Below are 23264 nucleotides of genomic sequence, written 5' to 3' on the forward strand. Positions count from 1 at the left end.
AAAACCTAAAACCAATCAGTTAGATTTGCGCAAGGGTGGCGCGCAAGCAGGTTTGAAGATGTTCTGGTGAGTTGGTATGTTTCAAAGACGAAGTTTCTTCGGGCATGGATGGACTATTTAGAACAATTTAATGAGATTTTTTTTTTTGATTTACATGGAGTGTCCGGGTGAGGTTACGCGCACCACGACTATTCCTCACGGTCCACTAGACATCCTGCAAGCCCAGGAGCAGGTAAGGCACCGCGGGGGTGACAGGCGTGCACATAGAGGGTCGAACCCAGGACGGGAACGGAACAAGTCACACAATTGACCACAGCAGCTAGACCCTCAAGTGCAATGAGATATTTTTAAATTTATACGAACTAGAGGACACTTTGTTACGTGTAATACCATATTAACGGTGGAGTTTCTCAGTTACCCAGTACTAATATAAAGGAAGACCATTCCTATGATTCTTTGTAAAAATAAAAACATTACAATTGCAGTCTCTTTAAATTATTTTTATAATAAAAAATAGTTTGTTTTTATGAAGTCATTATAGCACATATCCCAAATTCTATTAAAATTTTGTTTAGGGTAAGCTTAAGTTAACAGGATATTAAGTTTGAATAATTAGAACGATAGTTATTTTTTAATGTGGTTTTGCTTTAAAATATATTTAAATAATATTTAATATTTAATTTTTATAATTCATATTTGATATTAGCACAAGCACATCAAAATAATTTAAAAATATTAATAAAAATTAATTTAAAATAAAAAAAATCAATGAAATAACACTTTTTAAACTAGTTGTGTTGGTATAAAATTCAATAGATTGCATTATTCTCATCAACGCAACCTGATAAAATATATAAAAAATAAAAAAAATCATAATTACCCCGAAAACAATAACCTTTAATTTTTTTCTTATTATTCTACCTGGTTATGTTAACGAGAATAGCATAACTTAAAATGTTGACATTTTGCTGATTTTTATCTCAAGAACACCATGCTTGAAATGTCTGAGCTAGTATACATTTATTTATTTTTTCTCTAAAAAAGAGATCAATTAATTGTGTATGTGTTTGTAAACTATTTTTTTTTTATTATTATTAATGTAGATGTTTGGATTAATTTATGTATATCTCAATTAATTTTATAAATTTTAAAATTAATAATCATGTAAATTTTTGTGATTATAAATTAAATTTTAAAGACACGAATTCAAATTACACGTGCACTTTTCTTCTTTTATTAACAAGGTAGTAAGATATTTATTGGATCTAATTGTACTAGATCATCTAATTGCTATAATTACAAAACAATTGATTAATCAATTAAGGACCCGTTAAATAATTTCTTGAAATCTATTTTTAAAATTTTTTACATTTATTTATTATTAAAAAAATTAATCAACAAAAAATACTTTCCATTAAACACAGTTAACAAATCCTTACGCTCGCAATTCTGGCTCGCTACTTAACATGAATTGCATAAATATGACATGATTATCACAATGATAATCAGAATCACAAGGATATGATTAATGACTGTTTTTCTTTGATTATTTCCTCTGGGACGTCCATGGTTTTCTTTTTAAATTTACTATTTCTACCACTCTGACGTAACGCCCATCCAGTCCAATAAAACTGTAGCTCGATAGGCTCTAATGGTAGCATAAACATCTTCAACTTCGAAGGAAAAAATATATATGCAAACCCTCTACTGCTTCCCAGTCCCACATATCATGCTATTGGAAAACTCACCCCACCCCACCATTCCTTTCACGCCAATTATCCACCGACTTCTCCTTCGATACCAGAATCCTTCACAATTGTGAAATCCTCGTGAATTCCCTCCAAATCCAACAATCATTTTGCAAAGTTCCCAGGTTTTTTTCGCTATCAGATCCTCTCTTTTCCATGCTCCTCGTGTTGACCGTTAAAGCGAAATCAAGTTTTTTTTTTTTTTTTTTGCGTGTTACATTGCTAGGCAGATTTTTAACTCAAGATCCAATAGACTGACACAGACACGGTGTATATATCGACATCAAGATGGAGGTTTCTAGTACAGCTTCTCCTAGAATGAGCTTGGATCAGCTACAAAAGGAGGGATCTGAAGAAACCCATTTGCAAAACTCTGAGCTTGAATCATCTGATTTTAGTGATAGGCATAATCATCAATTCCATTCAATGAGTGCGTTGGAGATCCTGAGAGAAACAGTGAGGATTCTCCGATGTAATTCATGGTCGTTTATGACGATCGCTGCTTTGCTTATTTGCCCAGTATCTGCCATTCTTTTGTCAAATGTATTGGTTGATCAGTCTATTGTTAAGAAATTGAGTATTAGGCTTTTGTTGGTTGCCAAATCCAGTGGACTCCCATTGGGGCCTTTTATCAAACAGTCGTGTCATCGTTTTTCCGAGATGGCTGTTTCGTCTGCCATGTGCTTCCCATTGTTTATTACCTTGTCTTTGTTGTCGAGAGCTGCGGTGGTTTATTCTGTAGATTGCACTTATTCGAAGAAAAATGTCGACGGTTCAAAGTTTTTGGTGATAGTGAGTAAAAATTGGAGAAGGGTTGTTTCTACGTATTTGTGGTCGAGTTTGGTGATTGTTGGTTGTCTCACATTATTCTGTGTTCTTCTTTTAGCTGCTTGCAGTACATTTTCGGCAATTGGGTTTTGGCAAGAGTTAAATCTATATGCTGCAATAATAGCGGGGCTAGCTTTCTCAGTTGTTTTTGCAAATGCGATTATTATTTGCAATACTGCTGTTGTGGTCTGTATGTTGGAAGATGTTTCAGGGCCGCAGGCACTGCTCCGGTCCAGTGTTTTAATTAGGGGACAGACTCAGGTGGGTCTTCTGATATTTCTTGGATCAACAATTGGGATGGCAATGATAGAAGGTTTGTTTGAGCATAGGGTGAAGACATTGAGTTATGGAGATGGGTCTTCCAGGATTTGGGAAGGTCCTCTTTTAGTTGTTATGCATTCATTTGTGGTGCTTATTGATTTGATGATGAGTGCAGTTTTCTACTATAGTTGCAGATCTTATAGTATGGAAACCTCGGATGGTGAATGCCAGTCAATTTTAGAGACAGTCACTGTTTCTGCTGAATCTGTGGGTACTCCATGATGTGATCATGTGAAATGATTACCATTGTAGAGTTTTCTCCAGTTAATGAAGGCAGGACTTGTGTGAGAAAATTATGGTTACGTTGCTATTCTCATTTTCTCACTACTTCTAAAGAACTCTCATGGGAACTTTTCACTAGTCATTAGCATGCAAAGATTTAAGGCTGGTGCTTACCTCAGATGATTATCTAGTTTTCTTTATAAATGTCACTGGAATGCAATATATCACATTTTTAGTATTCTGCAGGAGATGAAACAAAATCAGAACAGGCATGTGAAGTTTGATGGGTACAGTATCGTTGTATAAAGATATAATCCTTGGAGAACCTTTGAAAATGATAGCAACCTTTTCTTTACATGTAGTGGAAATTCATTTCCTATTAGCTTCTTCTTTTCTTTTTTGAGTTAATTTTTGTCCTTTGCCTATGGTGTTTTCATTCATGGATGGTCAAATTTGTTTTAAGTATTCAATTTCACTTATCAAACTGTTAATGTTTCATCAAAAGATTTACTACCTGTTATGGAACGTGAATTGGACTGGATATTTTGTGTTCTATAAATTAATCTGTTCATTGTATTGGATGGAGTTTGCCAGTTATATGGATTCTTTTCCTCACAAGGACATTGTGCATAAGTTTGAAATGTTGGAAGTGCCTGATGGACCAAATGAAATTGATTATTCACCTGTGTCGGTTTGGGGTACAGTCAAGTCACTGGATATTATTTTGCTCAGAATTAATTTTGATTTCTTTTGACATTTTGATATGTAGCCAAGTTGTTGAGGAAGTGTATAATTTCATATATATTCTCTAAGCATTGCAGCATGGATATGGGCAGTTAGTGATATAATAATTCCGAGTCCTGATTCTTTCACTTTCAAGTCCTTTTGTAGCTGTTGTTACTCTTGTTGGTTGCTGGAAAACTCAGGGGAAGGATTTTGAAGTATACTTCTTAGGTTTTCTTTTATAATAATGGAATATCTTATCATCTTGAGATGCATGTTTGAAAGCAAAACATCTTTTAAACAGAAAATCTCGAAGTTTATTTGCTTGTAAGAAACACATCAATTTGAAAGCCATTCTACGTATTATGGGATTCATTTATTATTCATTTACTTTCAGTGCCTCATTCACCAGAACTCTGAGAATTGCTCTTTATGCTGTGAACATCACCGAAATTTCATCCAGCTGGAAGCAAGATGATTGAATTCAATAGGTCCCATTTCTTCTCGAATATCATTCACCATAACATCATTAGAAGTATCAAAGCTATTTTGTTCTTGTTGAACATAAGCTGTTGCTCGTCCTGCATGGGGCTTTTGCTGAACATTTGGTTCTTTAACTCCTTGATCCTCGCTCTCAACAATAAGGAAGTCCACTTGAGTGTCACCGTCCCAAATTCTTATGCCCTTTAGATGATTTGTTGTTGTGTCAACTCTAAGAACCAAGTCTTTACTTCCTGGAATTTCACTGTTATTGTTGCACAACTTCACAGGCATTTCAGTGCTTGACCCTTCAGGGTCACTTTGGATGCCGATGCTTTGGGCATTCATCCACCTTTCCTGGATTTTTCTTCCCTGAAAACTAACGAAATAAGTGAACAAGTTGGTTTCTTGCATCTAGATGGTCTATAGACCAAAAGCAAGGAAAGTATACAATTTAGCTGGTAGCAAACTTTGATCTTAAATGTTATAAGCCATACCCTCAAGATTGATTTGTTCTTGTTGAAGATAGGTTGATGCTTCTCCTTGTTGCCTGATAGTTTGTTGAAGTTCTTGAGAATTCACGTTAATGCTAGAAGGTCCTGGATCATATAGTGCATGGTGCTTTAATTCATTTGTTTATTGAACACCTTTGTCATTCTTAGAGTTGCCTGCCATGCTTCTAGTGATATGGAAGTCTAGCAGGGCACAGCCATCGTCCATTCGTACATCCTTTAGTTGCTGCATCCAATGTTTTTATCTGCTTGGGAGTTTACTTGGAGGGGAGGGATTATTGGCTCTGGTATTTGACCTCCTTCGACTCCATATCCCCTCTCAACATGCGTGTTCTTCGTTCCAGGATCCACCGGATGGGTCGAGTAAATTGGATGAACAGTTTTCTGATGTCTTGATTTGCTTTTCTTTCCTGCAAAATATGAAGATGAAGTAGAGTGAAACCTTAGGAAAGGAAGACAAATAGAATGATTTAAGAAAAAAGAAATAAAATAAAATAAAATCACAATTTATACCGCAGCAGAATGGAAAACAGCAAAATGGCATCTCCGCAGCAACATAAAAAAATTGATTAGCATACTCCCTTTTTGTAAACGAAAACAGAGCGGCGAAGAAAAAAACAGAAGAAAGAAGGTTGCCCTCAATTTCAGCGGGAGTGATGACACCAGACAGAGTTATGAGCATCAATGCTCCTAAAAAATGGTATCATGTCATTATATTAAAGGCAAATAAATGGCCATTTTCCACGTGGCAAAAATGCGCGAAGCAAGGAAAAAAGAAGAAAGAAAGTAGATTAGCCTTAAAAAAAATCAGCGTGATACTGATAAATAAAGCAGAAACCAATCGTGAAATTTGATTCCGAAGAGTGTTAGAATTTTGTAAGAGATTGGAATCCCTTCTCTAAGAGCTGATCGAACGGTTTGGTTCTAGCCTAGCAGCAAAAGAAACCGAGCACGACCAGCGGAAGACATGTCATTCATAACTCTTAATCATGACGTGTCGTTCATTTTTGGCTGGACTGGCTACCCTTCAGTTGACAAACAGGGGACGCCTTTTGTCAATATAAAGAAGGAAAGGAAACCCTAATAATAAAAACTTCCCAAATCAGCAGCAGCAGGAATCCTTATTTCAGGTTTATATACCAGTTGTTCACAGGTGCTGTACTTGGATTGGATTGAAAAAACTCTATAATCTCTGCTTTCCTGTAGCAGCTGTGGTTAGAGGTAAGCACTTGTAGAATACGATAACTAATGACGTTGCTGTTTATTTTTTGAAATATTTTTTATTTAAAAAATATTTTTTTATTTTTTAAATTTATTTTTAATATTAGTATATTAAAACAATAAAAATATTAAAAAATAATTTAAAATAATTTAAATTTTAATAAAAAAAGTTTTACTAAAAAACGTCCTTAAAAAAACTAATTGATGTGGTTGATAATCGGCAAAGATGTTTAAAATTAATCATTAATTTTCTCGTTAAACAGAATAACCCGTTAGGTCGGAAGTGATTCGGGTAAATAAATAAAATTTTTGGGTGTAACAGTAACCCGGCTCGAAATATCAAACTCTTACCTGGATGCACTCTTAATGCCACATGTTCAAGGTCCTGTTTGGTATTGTCGAGGGCGTCCTTTTTTTTTTTTTTAAGAAAAAATATATATATATTTTAAATTGTTTTAATATATTTATATAAATTCTTTTTAAAAAATATTAAAGTGAGTAATTTTATTTTTTACGTTCGCTGCCGTGCTTTTTAAAACACATATTTCTTGTGTTCTCCGCTTTTTGGCTTGGCACCTAACTGATTGATCAACTATTTTCTATTTGATAGTAATGTTAATCACTAACAACCCACTCTATCACATAATTCTTCTTTCTCTCTCTTTCTTCTTCTTCTTCTTCTTCTTCTTCTTGTTTTTTTGTAGTAACATGGGTGCTTGAAGTTGATAACGCGGTTAGACTGTTCGACAAAATGTCTAAATGAAAAGTTTGCTTTGTTTCCAATTTGATTGAAATATGTGAGTTTTTTTTGCTAGTCAAATTAATACCCATGTCCTCTTTTTGACTGGAATTGTAAAAGATGCTGCTGGTTTGCGTCAACTTTTATATTTTATGTGCAAGTTTATATAAGAAGAGTGACTTCTTTCGGAGGTCATTTAATAAGTTTGGCTATATTTTGTAACAGGGATAATGATGGAGAGCAACATTCAGGAAAAAGTTCATGAAGTTGAGGAATTTTTTGATGGCCATTTGAAACCACAGCTTGTTCGCGCTATTGCTGAACGGTATATATGTTTTTTTTAAAAAAATTATTACTACCAATTGCCTCTTTGTACCATTTTAGCAACCGTGAACCAAAATGATAACAAATTATTTTAAAAGTTTTGGCTTGTCTAGTTGCTTTGTAATCTCAGACATAGGTTCTGCTACTGCTATTAAAATCTCAAAGCTTACGACTGTTTAAGTGAGAAAGAATGCGAAAAGAATTCTTTAGATTCCTGTTTAAGCTTACGACTGTTCTATGCGAAAAGAATTCTTTAAAAAATTGATTCTATCTAACATCAAATTCTTAGGACGTTGCTTCTTTAATTTGCTGGATCGAAAGTTGACAAGTAGAAAGAGATTTATCATTTATGCTATGTTGAATGCTTATTGAGTGTTTTTCATGCTCTTATTTTGCAGGGACAAGGTTTTTGAGCAACAAAAGATGTTGTATCCTTTTCTTTTTATTCATGGTTCTTTGGAGATTAAATAGTGGGTAGTCAGTACCCATTTTCTTGTAACCAAAATTTCCTTGTGCATTGAAAGGAGGCCATTGGGCATTGAGTGTCTTTCAATTGAATTTCGCAACTCAATTACTGATCCCAGATAGTCCCATTATCTGCTTGACTCTTTACTTCTAGCTCAGATTTGCGTAGGAACATAGAGAACTTAGAGAAGAACAGCGTACGATGGTCAACCTTGGCTCCGTATTGTACATGCAAGCTGATGTGTAAGTACTTGCTGCCTTGAGTACTCTAGTACACCTTTCAGTAGCTGTATCGATATATTCCATCTCTGAACTCCATGTATTATTTACATATCAGGCCAGATACCCACCGCATATTTGTGGGTGTTGGACTTGGATTCCATGTGGAGTTTACCTGGCAAGGTATGCACTTTCTCTTTGGTTAATCAAAGCTCTGTTTAAAGTTTTATTCCCCCAGAAACAGGTTGCAAAGATAGAAACTTAGGGGCCATTTGTTTTTGCATAAAATATTTTATAGAAAAATGGCCAAATGTACAATATTTTAAAGTGGACCTAGGAACTTTGAAAATTATTTTAGCTCATAAAATTCCGTAAAATATTTCATGGATAATACGCAACTCATGATTTCTTACTCACACCATCATCCAACTATTTTAAACGCCACCCCACCACTCGCCACCCTATCAATGGCATCCCACCACCACCACCACCACCTCCTCTCTTCCACCATTATCGCTGCCGCCACCCTACTGGCATCATCATTCAACCACAACTTTGCCACCATCTTTCTGCCAAGAATCAATTACCATCAAATATTTCATGTCATTACTTACCAAACTTCGAAAAATATGTTAAACATGTCATGAATGTAAAAATATTTTAAGTAAAACAAACACCCCTAAATAGCAAGACAACTTGCTGATGTTAGGGTTGAGAAAAAAGAAATCCTTGCTGGTTATTATCACCATGAGCTATCTAGAATTAGTTCTTTTTATGACGAACCTCATTTGTCATTACATATTTAGTCCATAGGACTACCATAAAAAAAAAGAAGAAGAAAAAGAAAAGCTTGTTGTACAAGTCCTCTGGATTCCATTACGATAACTAAGAGATGACATGGATTAAATCCTGTGTTATGACGAACCTCATTTGTCATTACATATCTAGTCCATAGGACTACCATAAAAAAAGAAAAGAAAAAGAAAAGCTTGTTGTACAAGTCCTCTGGATTCCATTACGATTACTAAGAGATGACATGGATTAAATCCTGTGTTAATAGCATGTATTGGGACCTCAAAGTGCCTCCGAGGCAGAAGTTGGTGGTGCTTGCCAGATTATTCTTCTCTTTGAACATTTTGCTTGGCCACGGTTACAACTTACTGGCATTAATCCTGATGAACCCTTGGGCGGGGATGCTGGAATAGGGCTCTGTTTCATTGTGATCTAATTATGCAAGTTCAATAATGGAATGAGACTATAAGATCTTAAAAGCTTTTGCATAATACATCTGCTTTTGCATCTTCCCTTCACTTCCTTGTCGGTGCATCTGTGTCTCTCTGTATCATCACTCTTGCCATTGTGTGTGGCTATATCTCATCACTTTAGCCATTTTCAAGTAGCGGGAATATTTAGGGTGTTCTGTATTCATTCTCTGTAAGAAAAGTGTGTTCTATCCAAACCTCAACGATTCCCTGAATTACATTCTGCAGACAAATAGAGGAGTACACTTGCCTAATCGCAACAATTAAAGCCAGGATCAAGTTGGTTAGTATTCTTTAGTGATAGTTTATTTTTTAGATTAATATAAGTGTTTGCCCAACTTGCTCGTAACTCAACTAACCATTATGTAAATCTCAGTGGCCTTCTATCATCTTGTTGTTTAAGAAAATAAAAAAGTCACTCCACTTTCTTAAACATCTCATGCCTCTAGGAACTGCTTTCAGCTGGTCCTTTTTCATCTTTCTTAAGTAGACAGGTTGCTGTCCTTTGATGACTCGTGAACCAAGGTGGGGGCATAAACATTACATTAACTATACAACTGAGATGACTTGTGAACCGAGGGCTTTTCTTGGGTGTGAGTTTTAACCATAAATGCCCATGCTGAAAGCACGTGATGATATGTTTTCTAGCATTTCTTGATAGTTTTTTGGGGTTTAAGAACTATATCATTGGTTGCATGCAGGTTTGTGTGGGGATTCGGGAGTTACTCCAATTGCCAGCAGATAAATCGTTACCAGAGCGTGTTTTTTAATATTTAAGAGATAAAAGTGTACTGCTACGACTTTCGCTTCTTTCATAATTAACACGGGGAAACTTTGATGGAAAGTGATGTCCGAGAAAGTGAAAAACAAAAGATTCTTATTCAGGGATCTAGAGGATAAGTTTGACCTAGTCGCTTCCCTGTTATTTTTCACTTCTGCAAGTTGTCCCTTCTGTAGTGTTGCTGATTTTACTTTTAACCGCTTTAACCGCTAACGTTTTATTTACCAGCAGGAATGCTGTAAAAGCCATGTGGCAATGACGGAATACCCAGGAGTCACAGAACCATGTGGGCAGGAGCTGAATCTTTTAAAATGGTCTGTGGAAAATATTTCTTAGACAAAAGTTAGACACCTGGTTTTCAACCATTTTTCATTGCGAAACAAACATTGAAAAATAAGTCAAAAGTAAAATTCAATCAACTTCCAAATACTGTCAATTTAAAAATATTTTAATTTTCATAATTTTTAGTATTATCGATTCATAATATCCACCAACATTATAATTTAACCACCATCACTTCCGTCACTAGCTATCATGGTCATCACCATTATCAATGCCATTAACTACCGTCAATTTATCATTATTTTTACTATTATCATTATTATTTTAATATTGTTATTATCACAATAATAATCACCATATCATTTACTATTATTATCACTATAATTATTACTTTCATAACAATTATCTTTTTATACAACTATCGTTATAGTTATTGTATCGCCACCATTGTCACTATTATAAATATTATTATTATTATAATCACTACACTACCATCATTATTAATTTTACTAACAACATAATTTTTTTATGTTATTATCAATTATTTATTTTCTTAATACATCCAAAATTAATCAATCTTCAAAAAAATATTTTTGATGGAAAAACATTTTTCGCAAAGCAAATGTACCTTAACAGCGACTCGTAAGCTTGCTAGCACCCCTGGGCAAAGATCATCTGCCACCACCTCCCATACCGCACCAACCTAGTGATGGCCTATGGCCTGTGGGCTAGCAGTGTGAGTTTTGTGGACATTTGAGGTTCACACGTAGAATAGCCGGGCAATACAAATTTTGTACAGAATTACAGGGGACCTGATATCCATTGCTTTTTATTGCAGGCACAGGCAGCAAAATTAAGCCCATCTGTATTGCTAAACTCAGGAGTCAGAACCTTTATCCTACTACTAGCTAACAGGTAAAACTACCCTTTTAGAGGGGGGGTGGGTGGCATCATAGGTGTGCTAAAAAGAGGAAAAAAGTGAAAACATATATTTCTATATATATTGTTCAGAAACACACTGGCACTCTATTTTCTTTTTGAAGAACTAGAGTTAAAGGAAAACAAATAAATTGAAGTGTTATGCTCGAATACAATTTATTTTTTTTAGAAAATTGAAAAACTACTTTTTTAATTTTTAAAATTTATACCGAGCTTAAGAAACATATTTTAAAAATTCTTTGTTGTTTTTTTTTACAATTTTTCGTCATTTTTAAAATGAAATATTATATACAAGCACTTTTTAGTTTGTGATGTAAAAGTTTAAAATTATATATTTTCTACATATTCATATTTAGTTAATTAGCTAGTTTCATAAATTTAATTTTTATTACAAATATATATAGTATAAATATGTTTTTAGTTAACAATATCACTTCCTCATGTAATTTTTAATTTGAATGAAACAAAATTAATATTCCACAATAAAATTATCACAAATATAAAATATTAAAATGACTATTATAAATTATGGTTTTGATTCTTAGTGAAAAATAGTTGTAATCTTGAAGTGTTTTTATCACTCTGAACAAATATTTTTCATATTTTTATTGAAAAAACTCCAAATAAAAAAATAAAATAAGAGTCATCTCAGTTTTTTTCCCTTCCTGGCATGTGACTGGCAAACTGGTCCTTAGATTGATTCCCACCTGAAACAGGGTTTGTTTGTTAGGATGGAGGCCAGTGGGAGAAAAGATGCCTCACCGTGAAAAGAAGTAACTCTGGGATTGGACAGCACGGAGGAGATGAATTCACTCGTAACCATCACCAAACAGCTGATGCCAACAGCGCTATATTTCATGCATTGGGCAACGGTGGGTTCTGGGATGATTTAACCCATCGGGTCATTAACAGTGCGGTATAATGGAAAGCAACAAGCGCATCGCTATCATTTTAAGAACTTTGATTGGACTGAACTGATGGGATGGGACCGATAAATGCAAGAAAACAACTTCTTGTTTTATAGGCTGTTTTTACTACTGTTTATGTTATTAATACTCTCCACGGCCGTGGCTGTGAATGTGCTGTGTTTGTGTAGCAGCAGAGCTGAATTAAAGGTTTGCTTTCGCCGACAAAAGGAATCAATTCACGGCCACTTCAGATATATTAAGGACATATATGCTCTTCTTTTCTTTTCTTTTCTTTTTCTCTGCTGCGTTGCCACCCATGTATGTGGTTATATGACACTCTTTATTTTCTTTAGCAGATCATATATATATAATGTAGGCAGTCTCTCCACCTTTATCGAGCCAACTTTCCGGTGATCAGCAGACAAATTGCACTAGGAAGAGTTTTGTTTAATGTATACATGAATCCCAAACACAATGGTTAGAACAGCTTATTGATCATAATTAAGTCCCACCATTAACTTAAATATTGCACTAGGAGAGGAGCCTGCATGTATGTATACAGTACAAATTATTGCAATACTTCAACAGGAATTTTACCAGTGCTTGGGCAGTTCTGTGTGTACGAAATCAGAATATTGATGGCATGCACTATTCATTTAGCTTAATGAGGACGAGAAACTTGCAGCTGCAGAACTAGATATACCAAATAATGAAACGGCTATAAATGACCTGTTATAGCTCACCTGATGATATATCACGTGGTTCTTTTTTGGGTAATTTTTTCCATATCCTGAAGGGTATTCTGCAATTTCATACCATTTTTTAGAATGAAGGCGGAAATAAGAAGAAGAAGAAGAAGGAATGAACTGAGTTAAAATCCAGGTTTTATATTTATCACTTGTCAAGATTGTCGAAGAATAAAATCAACCTTTTCTATCTGAAACAATAAAAAAAATAGGAGGAAAACTTGTTGAAGAATAAAATTACTATCATGAGCCTATAATTTGAGATAAAAAAAATGTTTTTTCAAAGTTATAAATTTTTTTTTATTAACGTGAATATCCGGGTCAGCTTACGCGCACCTCGACTAATTCCACGAGCCCTGAAGTTAACGACTATGTAAGCCTCCAATAACCATCATATTAGCAACCACATGGGTTGAACCTGAGACTATAGGAGAAATAAAAGATAAAATTTTAAATTTATAAGTTGAATAGTTTTTTAGTTTCCATCTCTAACTTTTTTTATTTATCATAAAGATATTTCTCCATGAAAAAATGAAAAACGTATTTATTAGTTCATATTTTTTAAAATAGAATAAAACAAAAAAATTATTTAAATTATCTTAAAAATAATAAAAGAAATGAACATAAAAATTAGGTGAACCAAACATGGCCCTTATTTTATAAATATTTTATACATATACATAAATATTTAATTTTTTAATAGGATTGGAAAATTAAAAAAAAATACGAGTCTCCAAAAAATAATTCTTGTTTTTAGCTAAACATATTTTTTTTAAAAATATCTTGAAATTCTTTTTTCAAAAAACTAGAAAATTTTCTACACGTAGACACATCCATATGTTTTCCGCACTAAGAAAACTTTCCTTCCGGTCACTTTCCCTCGTCACAAACAAGATTTTTTTTTTCGAGATTTGTGTTTTATTTTCTTCATTTTCATTTTCCTAACTAAAAAAATTGTTGGAATGATAAATTTAAATAATTCATAATCTCAATCCAATAATTTAAATTATTAGATGAAATTTCAGGATATAATTTATATTATTTTCTAATACATCTCCTCAAATAAAAAGTCATTTAAACTTGAAACTTGCACAGATTTCCATTATCTTGTGCTTAATTTTTATCAAATAAATAAGGATGGTGAGATTCGAACTCGTGACCGTTTGGTCATTAAAACTCTGATATCATACCATAGAACCATCTTAATCCAAAAACTTAAACTTTCAAATGAAGTCTCATAATATAATTTATATTATTCTCTATCACACGAAATAAAACTTCCTAGACTTCCAAAGTTTTTTTTTTTAGCTCAGTTTATTAAGTAAATTGCTGTATATCAAAATATCAACGTTAATCAAAACGAATTTAAGAAGGCGTTTCTAGGTATGTTTTAAAGAGTTTTTTTTTAATTAAAAAAATAAATTGATAATATTTTTTAATATACAAATATTAAAAATAAAAAAATATAGAAAAAATACCACTATTAAAAAATTCATTTCAATAGATTTTAAAAAATATTCTGCCCGTGAAGATTATGACAGTGAATACCAGGCTTATCAGCCTTAACTCAAGGAAGAAATAAAACGAAAACAAAAGAGAGCTGGTACACGTGTCAGATTTTGTGTGGGACCATGCATAAGTGGTCCCGTAGTGGGGCTAGTCTTTTGCTGAGTTCTGTTCTGTGGGGCGTGCAGTGCCACTCCCAAGAGTATACTCTCTGATGAAAACAGAAGATATTGAAAAGATCAATGGCTGGCTGGTGCGTCATCAGATATAATGTTTGTTTGTTTTACAGTGAGCGAGAGACAGAGCCGACGAGACAAAAGGGAAACTCCAAAGACAGACTCCACTGTCTTTACTTCATGACCCATATTTATCTTTCCCTTTTCCCTGTCTCATGAGCTCAGTATTGTCTCCATTCAACTGGGTTTGGGCTGGCTAATCCTGGCTGTTAAATGAGCTGGTTGGTTTTTATGGACCATTTCTTCTCTTTCCGGGTCCTACAACTGTCCTCTCTTTTTTTTTTCCTTGGTATTTTATGTGAATTCAACCTAAAAATTTAAACGGTCAGATGAAATCTCAGGATATGATTTATATTATTTTCTAACATATTTTTTCATATGAAAGCCCTTTGAACTTGAAACTTACACAGGTCCACAATACCATGTGTTTAATTTTTTTTTATCAAATAAATAAGAATGGTAAGATTTGAACTCGTGACTGTTTGGTTATCAAGACTCTGATACCATGTCAAAGAACCATCTCATCTTAAAAGTTTAAGCTATTAGTGAAATCTCAAAATATAATTTATATTATTTTCTAACATTTTATATCTGTGTTTGTTCTTTTAATTTCTCTGGCACATAACATGAAGGTTGTATGGGCTGTATTTTTTCTTTCCTTAGGTTCCTGATCAGGTGATCATCGTCGCACATTTCCTGAAGTCTTTTAACCACTTCCATCCATCAAGATGTAATAATTAGTACAAATCGTATCTTAGCAAATATAATTTACCAATTTAATCTACTTCGTTGGTATCTTAAGGGAATAGTTTTGCTTCTTCGCGGAAAATAAGTAAAGATAAAGAATGGCGCTGTTTGTGCAAGTCTCTGCCATTCAGACAACTTCCTGCCAAACAAGAACATGCGTCATAGTTCATTGACAAAGAAATGCACAACTCTTGGTTTCTTGTTTTGCTACGAGGAGGAGGTTCTTAACATCATGCAAGTTCTAAGCGTTGGCATCCAGCCACTAAAGTGATAAATGGGCTGCGCTACATTTGGAGCTAGGTGCTGTTTGTATTGATGCCAGTCATTAATTGAAGAATTCATAGGCTTAGACAAAAATCAGCAGTAGAACATTAGCTTCTTTAAATTTTCACTGAGCTTTGGTAGAGGAGCTGCCTTTGGTGGGGCTGCTCTTGAGATTGTAGAAGCATTTCTTATGGAAGCCATGCACTCTGATCGCTCAAGGTAAAGTCTGCCTCTATATGCAGCCAAGTGAGCATAGTAAGCTGGAGGCACTAAAGAAACTGGCTTGGTGCACCTTACAAATGTGTAGCACAGATTGTAAACCAACTTCTGTAGTTCATCAGAAGTGAATTGGTTCTCATCCCACAGGACATGGTAATGTGTTGGCCTGCTTGTACCTTTCACTCCCCAATGGCTGCATAGATAGAAATCAAATTCCCTTGGATGTGTAATCACAGTGTCCACGACAGTCCCAGGGGGTATATTTTCGTCAGAAAACTGGTTCTGAGTTGAAGATGGATCAGTTTCATTCGGAAACAACCTTGTGTGATGTCTCTTCTGGACTACTGCAAAAGTAATGGGAGGTCTATAACCAGGGAATCTAGAACAAGCTTCTCTAATGGCTTGCAACTCCTCTTTAAGGACCTTATAAAATTGGGTTTCGCTTACCCCGTCCCTAAAGAATATAATTCTTTTGGGAAGTTCATTCAATTCTTGGTAAAAGTCGTCTAGTAATTCTTTCACCATTTCACCAAGGTCTTGGATGATTTCTTGTCGATGTGTTTGCGACCTCATTCTTGAGACATACTTGTTTGCTGCAGGCCAGTTCATGCTACCAACCACAGCAGCAACAGATGGACTGATATCGTCGAGCGGGTGAGGATGAGTCACATCAGCTCCCATGAAGATCACAGGTTCATTGGAACGAAGGAGGCGAGGAATCTGAGAGGGTAACGAATTGTACAAAGCAACTGTGCACCCACCAACTTTGGCATTGATCTTGAGAGCCAAATTAGCCAGAAATTGTGAGCTCAACTTGCCAAGATTTAAATACAAGCAGCATTGGGTTACGACACCAACACTTGTCTCTGCTATTCGCTTCAAATCTGCGTACCCTTTGTGTTTCTTCTCCATTACGCATATAAGCAGCTGGAGATTGTTTGATGCGGCGCTGTGGATCTTCTTGAGTTTTGATTCCAGAAGGGAGACGTTATTTAGCACCTGAGTTGGCTCATATTGAGGTTTAATCATTGTGTTCTTGTTAAGGAAGATGCCTAATTGTTCACACCTTTGAGATAGCTGGTTTATGAATTTTGGAATGCTGGACTTCTGATCAAGGGTGCCCCCAAAACTTATCAGCGCCCACCTTTGGATTCTAGTTCCTTCAAAGACATGGCTATCCAGCAGGTTCCACTGGCAATCATGGCGAGAAGGAATGAGATCTCTTACATGGCCACCATCACCAAGTCTCAGTTTTGGAGGTTGAAGAATTCTGCCGCTCAATCGTGTCATTTCTCTTGAAATATGGAGTTTGAATTCTCTTCCCTGGCTGCCACTGTTAAGAAAAAGGTTTACAAAGTTAGAAACAAATGAGTGAAGAATCTAAAAAAAACTAAAGACCGAGTGAAAATATTAGTTTAAATGAACTTTCAAGAGACTCAAGAAAAACTTTCGCTGGAGCATTCTTTTAGCACTTTTGGAATCACCTTGTTGGGCCAACAGATCCTCGCATGACTCCATCTATGATGGCTTTTCGTTCTTTTGGTCTTTGGCAGCCCATCTTAAGTATCCTTGCAGTCTGATCATCAGATAGCTTCCCGAGAAACTTCTGGCCTTCACAAATCATACAGAGTTCCATAGGAAGATAACATGGTTTGCTCCTACTAATCTGCAAGCATGGTAAGTTTCTGAATTGTATATCGTAGTTGTAGTGATCCTTGAAGTAATTCAGCAACCTCAGATTTTTTCCATCCCTGTCAGAAAACCAAAGATTTTCTGTAGCTTCCTCAGTTAGGCCAAACACCCGGTATCTCTGAACAGTTTCCCTGTGACAAACAAAGATCCTGATGTTCTTTAAGGCCTTCTCCACTTCTTTCCTTTCTTCACCAACCAAACTTCTTTTTTTCCTTTGAGGAAGGTCCCGAAGAAATTCTAGACGCTTTTGCAGGTAGGGAATTACTCCAATACTTTCATGAAAAGCAGTCACAGAGAAATCCACATTGAGAGCTAGCCCTTGTTGAGTTGGCCTTAGACTTTGAAAGAACCCTCTTAATGCAACCGCTCCACCTCCAATTTCTTTAGTTCCTCCCATTGAACTAGAATACAGTGATCTTCCCACAGGTAGACATCTCTCCATTGGACTCTCTCTCAAAACAACATCCAAAGCATGCAGATAATCCTGAGGCAGAGGGATCCAATCATCGCCTTCCTTGCTCAAGTAGCGACTCAATTCCTTGCCATCCAACTTCGAAACAAGCTTGATATTTATTCGAAATAGTTTGAGCTGTTGATGCTTCTCTTGCAAGAAATTGAATTCTCCAAAAGGCAGTGATGACTTAGTAGTTGGGATTGGGAGGCTAACATAGAACTCAAGCCTATCCTTTTGGAATTCAACAGGACTGTAAAGACTTTTTCGGCCATCGTAGGCTGGAAGAGCACCAGAGAGCACAGCTGAATTTTCCTTCACCAGTTTTTGCTTGATCATCCGGGCAACCTCCCTGGAAGGATTAGGAGAAATTTCCACATTGTAATGGAAAATTCGTTGCGAGGAGTCGAATTGAACAGGGAAATGGTTGGCAAGGAGAGTAATAACTGATCCTTCTACACCACCAGAATCTGGTCTCCTTGCAACCACTAGTGATTGTGTGGTGGCACTCATGACTTTCCTTCCACCATCTCCTTTAAGAGGCCGATTCTTCTGTTGTTGAAGCCCCTCAAAAGCTGTTCATACATGGTGAAAACTATCCGTAAGTCAATGGAACTAAATTCAACCACTTGGGTATGGTTTGGTCTCATACTAGATCATCTAGAAATGGTTAAAAAGATCTAGAGCTACAATAAAATCAAGAACATTATAGCATTTGAGTCCTATTTCTTATAAGTAAAAGAAAAAATCTGTTTGGCAATTAGATTAAATATCTTCATTATTCTCCTTTTGTAAATAATTAGATTCCTCATTGCTGATAACTCTATACTACTTTAATGTACCCAAGGAGATTAAAATGAAAGAGCTGTCATAATTTAATAACTCGGTAGTATAAAAGCTCAAAGCAAAAGAACACAAGTACTTCTCTAGAGTCCTTGGACTGAAACAATAAATATAAACTTCCAAGGGACATGAAACAATAAATATAAACTTCCAAGGGACATACATGCATATAATGGTATCACAAGAAGAACAAGAAATAACTGAAAAAAATTACGAAACAGAAGGTGGTTTCAGATTAGTAATGTTACCTGGTGAAGTTGTAACAGCTGGGCCTTTGGTATCAGAGGAGGTAGGAGGAGCGGGGGAAGGAGGAGGGGGAGGGGGGTTATTTAGCTTGCATAAAGGTTTCTGCAACTGGGTTTTCGATATAAAGCTATGGTTTTGAGGGAGAGGCGGTGTTAGAGCAAGTTGGAGAGGTATTGGTGGAGGTAAAGGAAGAAGAGCTGGGTAGTAACCCGGGTACTGGTTATGGTTAAAGAAACCATATTGATTTGAGTATTGCAAGAGTTGGTGCTGATAGTGATAGTGATATTGATACTGATACTGATACTGGTGATAATGATGCTTGTGAGTGTTGGTCCTTCCTCTGAAAGTCCTGGTCTTGGTGGTGCATTTCTTGTTACCACTGGACTCTTCTGTCTCTTCCATGACTTCGTTGTGAGAGAGCGAAACAAAACACGGTGAGAAAAAAGGACTTTGCTTCTCATGAGAAGCAAAAGGAAAGAGAAGACATGGGCTCCTTTTGCAGATATCAATGCTAGAGTGTCTCAGAAGGAACTGTAGTTAAGGCAGAGAGAGAGAGAGAGAGGAGTTTGGGTTTTAGCTCCTGAGGTTCTTTGTGTCTGGTTCTGAAGAGGGGCTTAATGTTGCCGAAGTAGTGAAGTTCAAAGGAGGGTGTCTGGGCTGGCTTTAAAGAAAGTTAAAAGGCCCCACTCATAAAATGGGTAAGGATGTTTTGTAGTTATTGCAATCTGTGTGTGTACAAAGCATATCTTAAGGTTAGTAGGGCTACTGATATACCCTTTATGATGCATTGACTAGCAGTCACTCTTTTTCCATAAAACTATCCTCACCTCTCTTTTTTTTTTACCCTCTTCTTTCCTGATTCTGATTTGAAGTCAAATGGGGTGAGGAAAAGCATACATTTTATTAGGAGGAAATTATTGTCAGCTGATAGCTACTGGACTTCCATGTCCTCCTTTATATCTTACAATTTATTTCTTTTTCCCTTCTCCTTATTTACTGCTGAGTATTTTAGCATCATCTTGTTGATCATCCTCATCATTGCCATCCACTTGCATTAGATGAATGGACTCGGACTAAATTGTAGCCATGTTTCATCTATTGGGACCACTTGGCGGACCAAAAAGTGGTGAGGGCTTGGAGACATGACAGAAGCACAAGCAAACCGAGCTACCCAGTTTACTTCTTGCTAGTGCTGTGTGCCTACTGCCTGCCTACAAGTAAAGCCCCTGTGCAAATTCAAAGAAATCCCAATTCCAGGCCCTAATTCTTGAATGGTGTGTTTATCTACCGACAATCCTAATTACACAACCAAACCAGAGGTGGTTTTTCTTCTTGAATGATGCTTACATCTACCAACAACGCTTTTATGGACTGTTTTGCAAAAGTTGCCTGGTATGGAAGGGGATATCCAGACCTCCTCATTCCTCATGATGTGTTGTGTGTCTAATATCCTTTGACATCAGTAGGGTTATTATGAATGCGAATGTTCTGTTCCTTCCTCTCCCCTCTCTTTCTGCGGTCGGTATTGAACATACATGCATGATACATAGGCGTGGGAAATCACTTATCCCCCGCCTATTCACCATAAACAAAAGCTAATTCTATCAGGCGGTAAAGATCAGTATCACCAAAACTATCCTCGAATACAAAAAGACCACCTCAACGCTGTATTTGTTTTTGTTTTTTTTCTAGCCATGATCTGTTCACATGGTATTTATTCTTACCTTCGGCCTCCCCTTTTGCCTAAACTTTTGTTAACATGATTAATGGAGGTGGGGATGAGATTGGGGGCCATTCATGCACTTGGGAAGGTGGGTCTTTCCAAATATTTTTAAGGATAAACATTGTTGGAATGTGGTGATGGGACAATATCATTAGTGTGGAGCCTAGGATAATTCAAACCATTTTTTTTCCTTATAAATCTGGACCACATCATGCCCACTAGCATCGTCCACTGCTCTTGTTTATATGAAATTATGAATCCTTCAAGATATTGACAAAAACAGAAGATTGGTCAAACAATCACAGTTTCCAAGTTACAGTAAGGCAGACATGTGGCATCATGATATTCCTTGCTGAGCCATTGTGTCACAGTGCAACTGCCTGTCGAGAGGAAAGAAGTTTTACTCAACTCGTTAACTTTGATTCGGAAGTTCGTAATTATCTTCACTGAATTAGACTCCCAAAAAAAATAATTCTATCACCACTCTCACCATAAAAGTTGTGATGATGGGTTTTTTAAAATCTTGTATTGCTTTCATTTCTCCATTTTCTATTATTGAGCTGAATGAAAAAGACCAATTGTGATTGGTTGCATTCCCCAAAAAACATGTTCTTACCAAGATGATTTCATAGTCTTAATAATTCTTGTTAATATAACTCCATCCTTTTCCTCTAGGCATCATGCTTTCACACCAGAGATTAATGATGCCTAGTCTACCATATTGGCACTGTAAATCTTTTTTTTTTTTGTTTGACCGTTATATAAGATTAAAGAAAGTGTGCAGGTCTCAATCAGGGGGCTACGGGGAAGATAGGCCTCCTAGGAAGGAGACAGATAAAGAGAGAAAGGCATGTAAATCCAACAGTATAAACGAATCCACATGGTATAGAAAAACCGATGATGTAAGCTTTGGTAGTTAACACATGGTTTGGACCATTATCAATGTCAAAAAGTTCAGGGGTGGAAGAAGATATGATGCAAATTAAATACGGAAAAAACTATGCAAATGGGGTTGACGAGGAGCTCTCTCTCTCTCTCTCTGTCTCTCTGAAGGAGAGGGCGGTTAGAAGATAAAGTTTCCCGATTAAGTGGCAGAGGACAATCACTTAAAAGCGTGATTATTCAAACACCCTCTGGATCTGCTAATCAGTGAGATACATGAACACATTTTTCATGAGCTGAATCAATGGTTTGGAGTAGTTCCCACCCTTTGGACAATGAGAAGACTATATTACTGCAACCAAAATGATCAAACGAAAGCAGCACGCATGGTCAGTTAATTCCAGCCACATCTTGTCCAAGATCATTGTCCAAAGGGTTAATATTTCTTTTGATGACATTTGCGTTCTCTTTCTACCCGAAGAAATTGTTCATGGAGTTGTTAGCTGGCGTGTCCTGCATTTCTAACACAAAGAAATGAGGTTTTTTTTTTAAACTCGTAAATCACTCATGGGCAGCATTGCTAGATCAAAACAACCTTAAGCAATCCCCATGGAGAGCTAAGGATCCTCGGGTTATATCGCTGCTTTCCTAAGCAAAACCATGATTACAGTGCCTCAATTAGAGCATTTCAATGGTTTAAACCCTTTTCATGAATGGTATAACAAAAAAATTAGAGAGGACGAATTCTAATTTCTAATCATGTATTGCTGCTGGTTCAGGTAGAGATAAAACAGATACGTGTGTGTGTGTGTTCATGGCATTTACTTTCAGATATGGCATGTTCAACATTCACGAGATATTATAATACTAAAACCAACCATTGGAAATGACAAACTGAATTCTTTTTTCTTGATCGTTAATGGATGCCAAGATGGCTCATTTTGTACCATAATGCGGTGAAAACAATCCCAACAGATGCAGTGGCCCTGCTAGTGGGTGTGGACAAAAGGGGAAAGAAATTCAAAGTTACACTAGGGCTGGAAAAAAGAAGGATTGGTTAGATAGTTGGCCATGACGAAGGAAATAAAATGAATCTGTCTATCTCAGATTGTTTGCCTGTCATGCTAATGTCTCAGAATCTGTCACATGAATATTTGCATTTCTATTTTATGCTCCTAGATGTTCCTTTTTATCCCCACAATGTCATCACCTCTTTTAAATCATGCACCTTTGCAAAAAAAAAAAAAAACACAGCATTATTGAATATGCTCTGTAGCCATTAATTTAGTGTTGAACTTGGTACCAAACAGAAACATCTTAAAGTCTCTCCCTCACTTTCTCTAGCTAAAGTTGTAAAGCAAGGTGGCAACGTTCCTTAAATATGATTTAGGTAAATGGAAGGAACTAAACTTTTGACAATCTGCACCAAGACTAGGAAAAGTCTTGGATCATCACATTAATTAAAGTTAAGTAGCTTCTTTATCTTACTGATTAGGTCATACAAATCTTGAGTGTACGGAAAGTTGAGCAGATTGAGAAGATCCTGCGGGAAATCTATTAGAGGATCATGACCACACGCCTAGTATCCTGACTATTTTTAACTCAAACCACCTTTGAAAAACTGAAGAGGCAGATATTAATCATGATTCAAACCAATAAAAGAAGCTATTAATGATGCTTAACCTCCCGATTGGTTTAAAAATTAGGCTTATTGATATTGCGGGAGCAATGGATA

General features: G+C 36.0%; 3 protein-coding genes and 1 long non-coding RNA gene across 8 annotated transcripts; 2 read left to right on the top strand and 2 right to left on the bottom strand.

Moving 5' to 3' along the window:
• Positions 1–1536: 1536 nt before the first annotated feature.
• Positions 1537–3695, top strand: LOC7481554 (uncharacterized). Of its 2 annotated transcripts, none has more exons than XM_024610855.2 (2): positions 1537–1873; positions 1975–3695. In XM_024610855.2, exon 2 carries the CDS (start codon positions 2037–2039, stop codon positions 3117–3119), a length of 1083 nt encoding a protein of 360 aa, XP_024466623.2. In that variant the 5' UTR covers positions 1537–1873; positions 1975–2036; the 3' UTR covers positions 3120–3695. The 2 variants fall into 2 exon arrangements, with proteins under 2 accessions (XP_024466623.2, XP_002315026.3); XM_002314990.4 differs by having other exon boundaries at positions 1979–3695.
• A 477-nt stretch (positions 3696–4172) lies between these two features.
• Positions 4173–5697, bottom strand: LOC7492911 (uncharacterized). 2 transcript variants are annotated; one of them, XR_002984398.2, is made up of 3 exons: positions 5348–5697; positions 4820–5244; positions 4173–4694 (listed from the first exon to the last, which is right to left on the bottom strand). It is a non-coding gene; the product is annotated as an uncharacterized LOC7492911 (long non-coding RNA). The 2 variants fall into 2 exon arrangements; XR_002984399.2 differs by having other exon boundaries at positions 4173–4701.
• A 225-nt stretch (positions 5698–5922) lies between these two features.
• On the top strand, positions 5923–12377 carry LOC112328986 (uncharacterized). 3 transcript variants are annotated; one of them, XR_002984390.2, is made up of 8 exons: positions 6537–6852; positions 7020–7119; positions 7517–7546; positions 7738–7826; positions 7921–7985; positions 10077–10863; positions 10966–11042; positions 11783–12239. XR_002984390.2 is itself a non-coding variant. In XM_024610856.2 (7 exons), the coding sequence occupies exons 2-7, from the start codon at positions 7025–7027 to the stop codon at positions 11831–11833; spliced, it is 399 nt and encodes a 132-aa protein (XP_024466624.1). In that variant the 5' UTR covers positions 5923–6055; positions 7020–7024; the 3' UTR covers positions 11834–12377. The 3 variants fall into 3 exon arrangements, 1 of the variants encoding a protein (XP_024466624.1); XR_002984391.2 differs by having other exon boundaries at positions 11797–12239; XM_024610856.2 differs by lacking the exons at positions 6537–6852; positions 10966–11042 and adding an exon at positions 5923–6055 and having other exon boundaries at positions 10077–10159; positions 11797–12377.
• A 2918-nt stretch (positions 12378–15295) lies between these two features.
• Positions 15296–19626, bottom strand: LOC7492913 (protein argonaute 7). Its single transcript, XM_002316072.4, has 3 exons — positions 18927–19626; positions 17177–18410; positions 15296–17025 (listed from the first exon to the last, which is right to left on the bottom strand). Exons 1-3 carry the CDS (start codon positions 19324–19326, stop codon positions 15567–15569), a joined length of 3093 nt encoding a protein of 1030 aa, XP_002316108.2. The 5' UTR covers positions 19327–19626; the 3' UTR covers positions 15296–15566.
• Between the last annotated feature and the right edge of the window lie 3638 nt (positions 19627–23264).

Source organism: Populus trichocarpa, chromosome 10 (genome assembly GCF_000002775.5).
Source record: "Populus trichocarpa isolate Nisqually-1 chromosome 10, P.trichocarpa_v4.1, whole genome shotgun sequence".
Taxonomy (NCBI): domain Eukaryota; kingdom Viridiplantae; phylum Streptophyta; class Magnoliopsida; order Malpighiales; family Salicaceae; genus Populus; species Populus trichocarpa.

Excerpts from the sequence above, each read along its gene's own strand:
- LOC112328986 (XM_024610856.2), top strand. The coding sequence starts at position 7,025 with ATGATGGAGAGCAACATTCAGGAAAAAGTTCATGAAGTTGAGGAATTT. Across the intron at positions 7,120-7,516 it reads GTTCGCGCTATTGCTGAACG|GGACAAGGTTTTTGAGCAAC; the intron begins GTATATATGTTT and ends CTTATTTTGCAG. Across the intron at positions 10,160-11,796 it reads GAGCTGAATCTTTTAAAATG|GATGGAGGCCAGTGGGAGAA; the intron begins GTCTGTGGAAAA and ends TTTGTTTGTTAG.
- LOC7492913 (XM_002316072.4), bottom strand. The coding sequence starts at position 19,326 with ATGGAAGAGACAGAAGAGTCCAGTGGTAACAAGAAATGCACCACCAAG. Across the intron at positions 18,411-18,926 it reads AGCTGTTACAACTTCACCAG|CTTTTGAGGGGCTTCAACAA; the intron begins GTAACATTACTA and ends ATGTATGAACAG. Across the intron at positions 17,026-17,176 it reads GGATCTGTTGGCCCAACAAG|TGGCAGCCAGGGAAGAGAAT; the intron begins GTGATTCCAAAA and ends TTTTCTTAACAG.
- LOC7481554 (XM_024610855.2), top strand. The coding sequence starts at position 2,037 with ATGGAGGTTTCTAGTACAGCTTCTCCTAGAATGAGCTTGGATCAGCTA.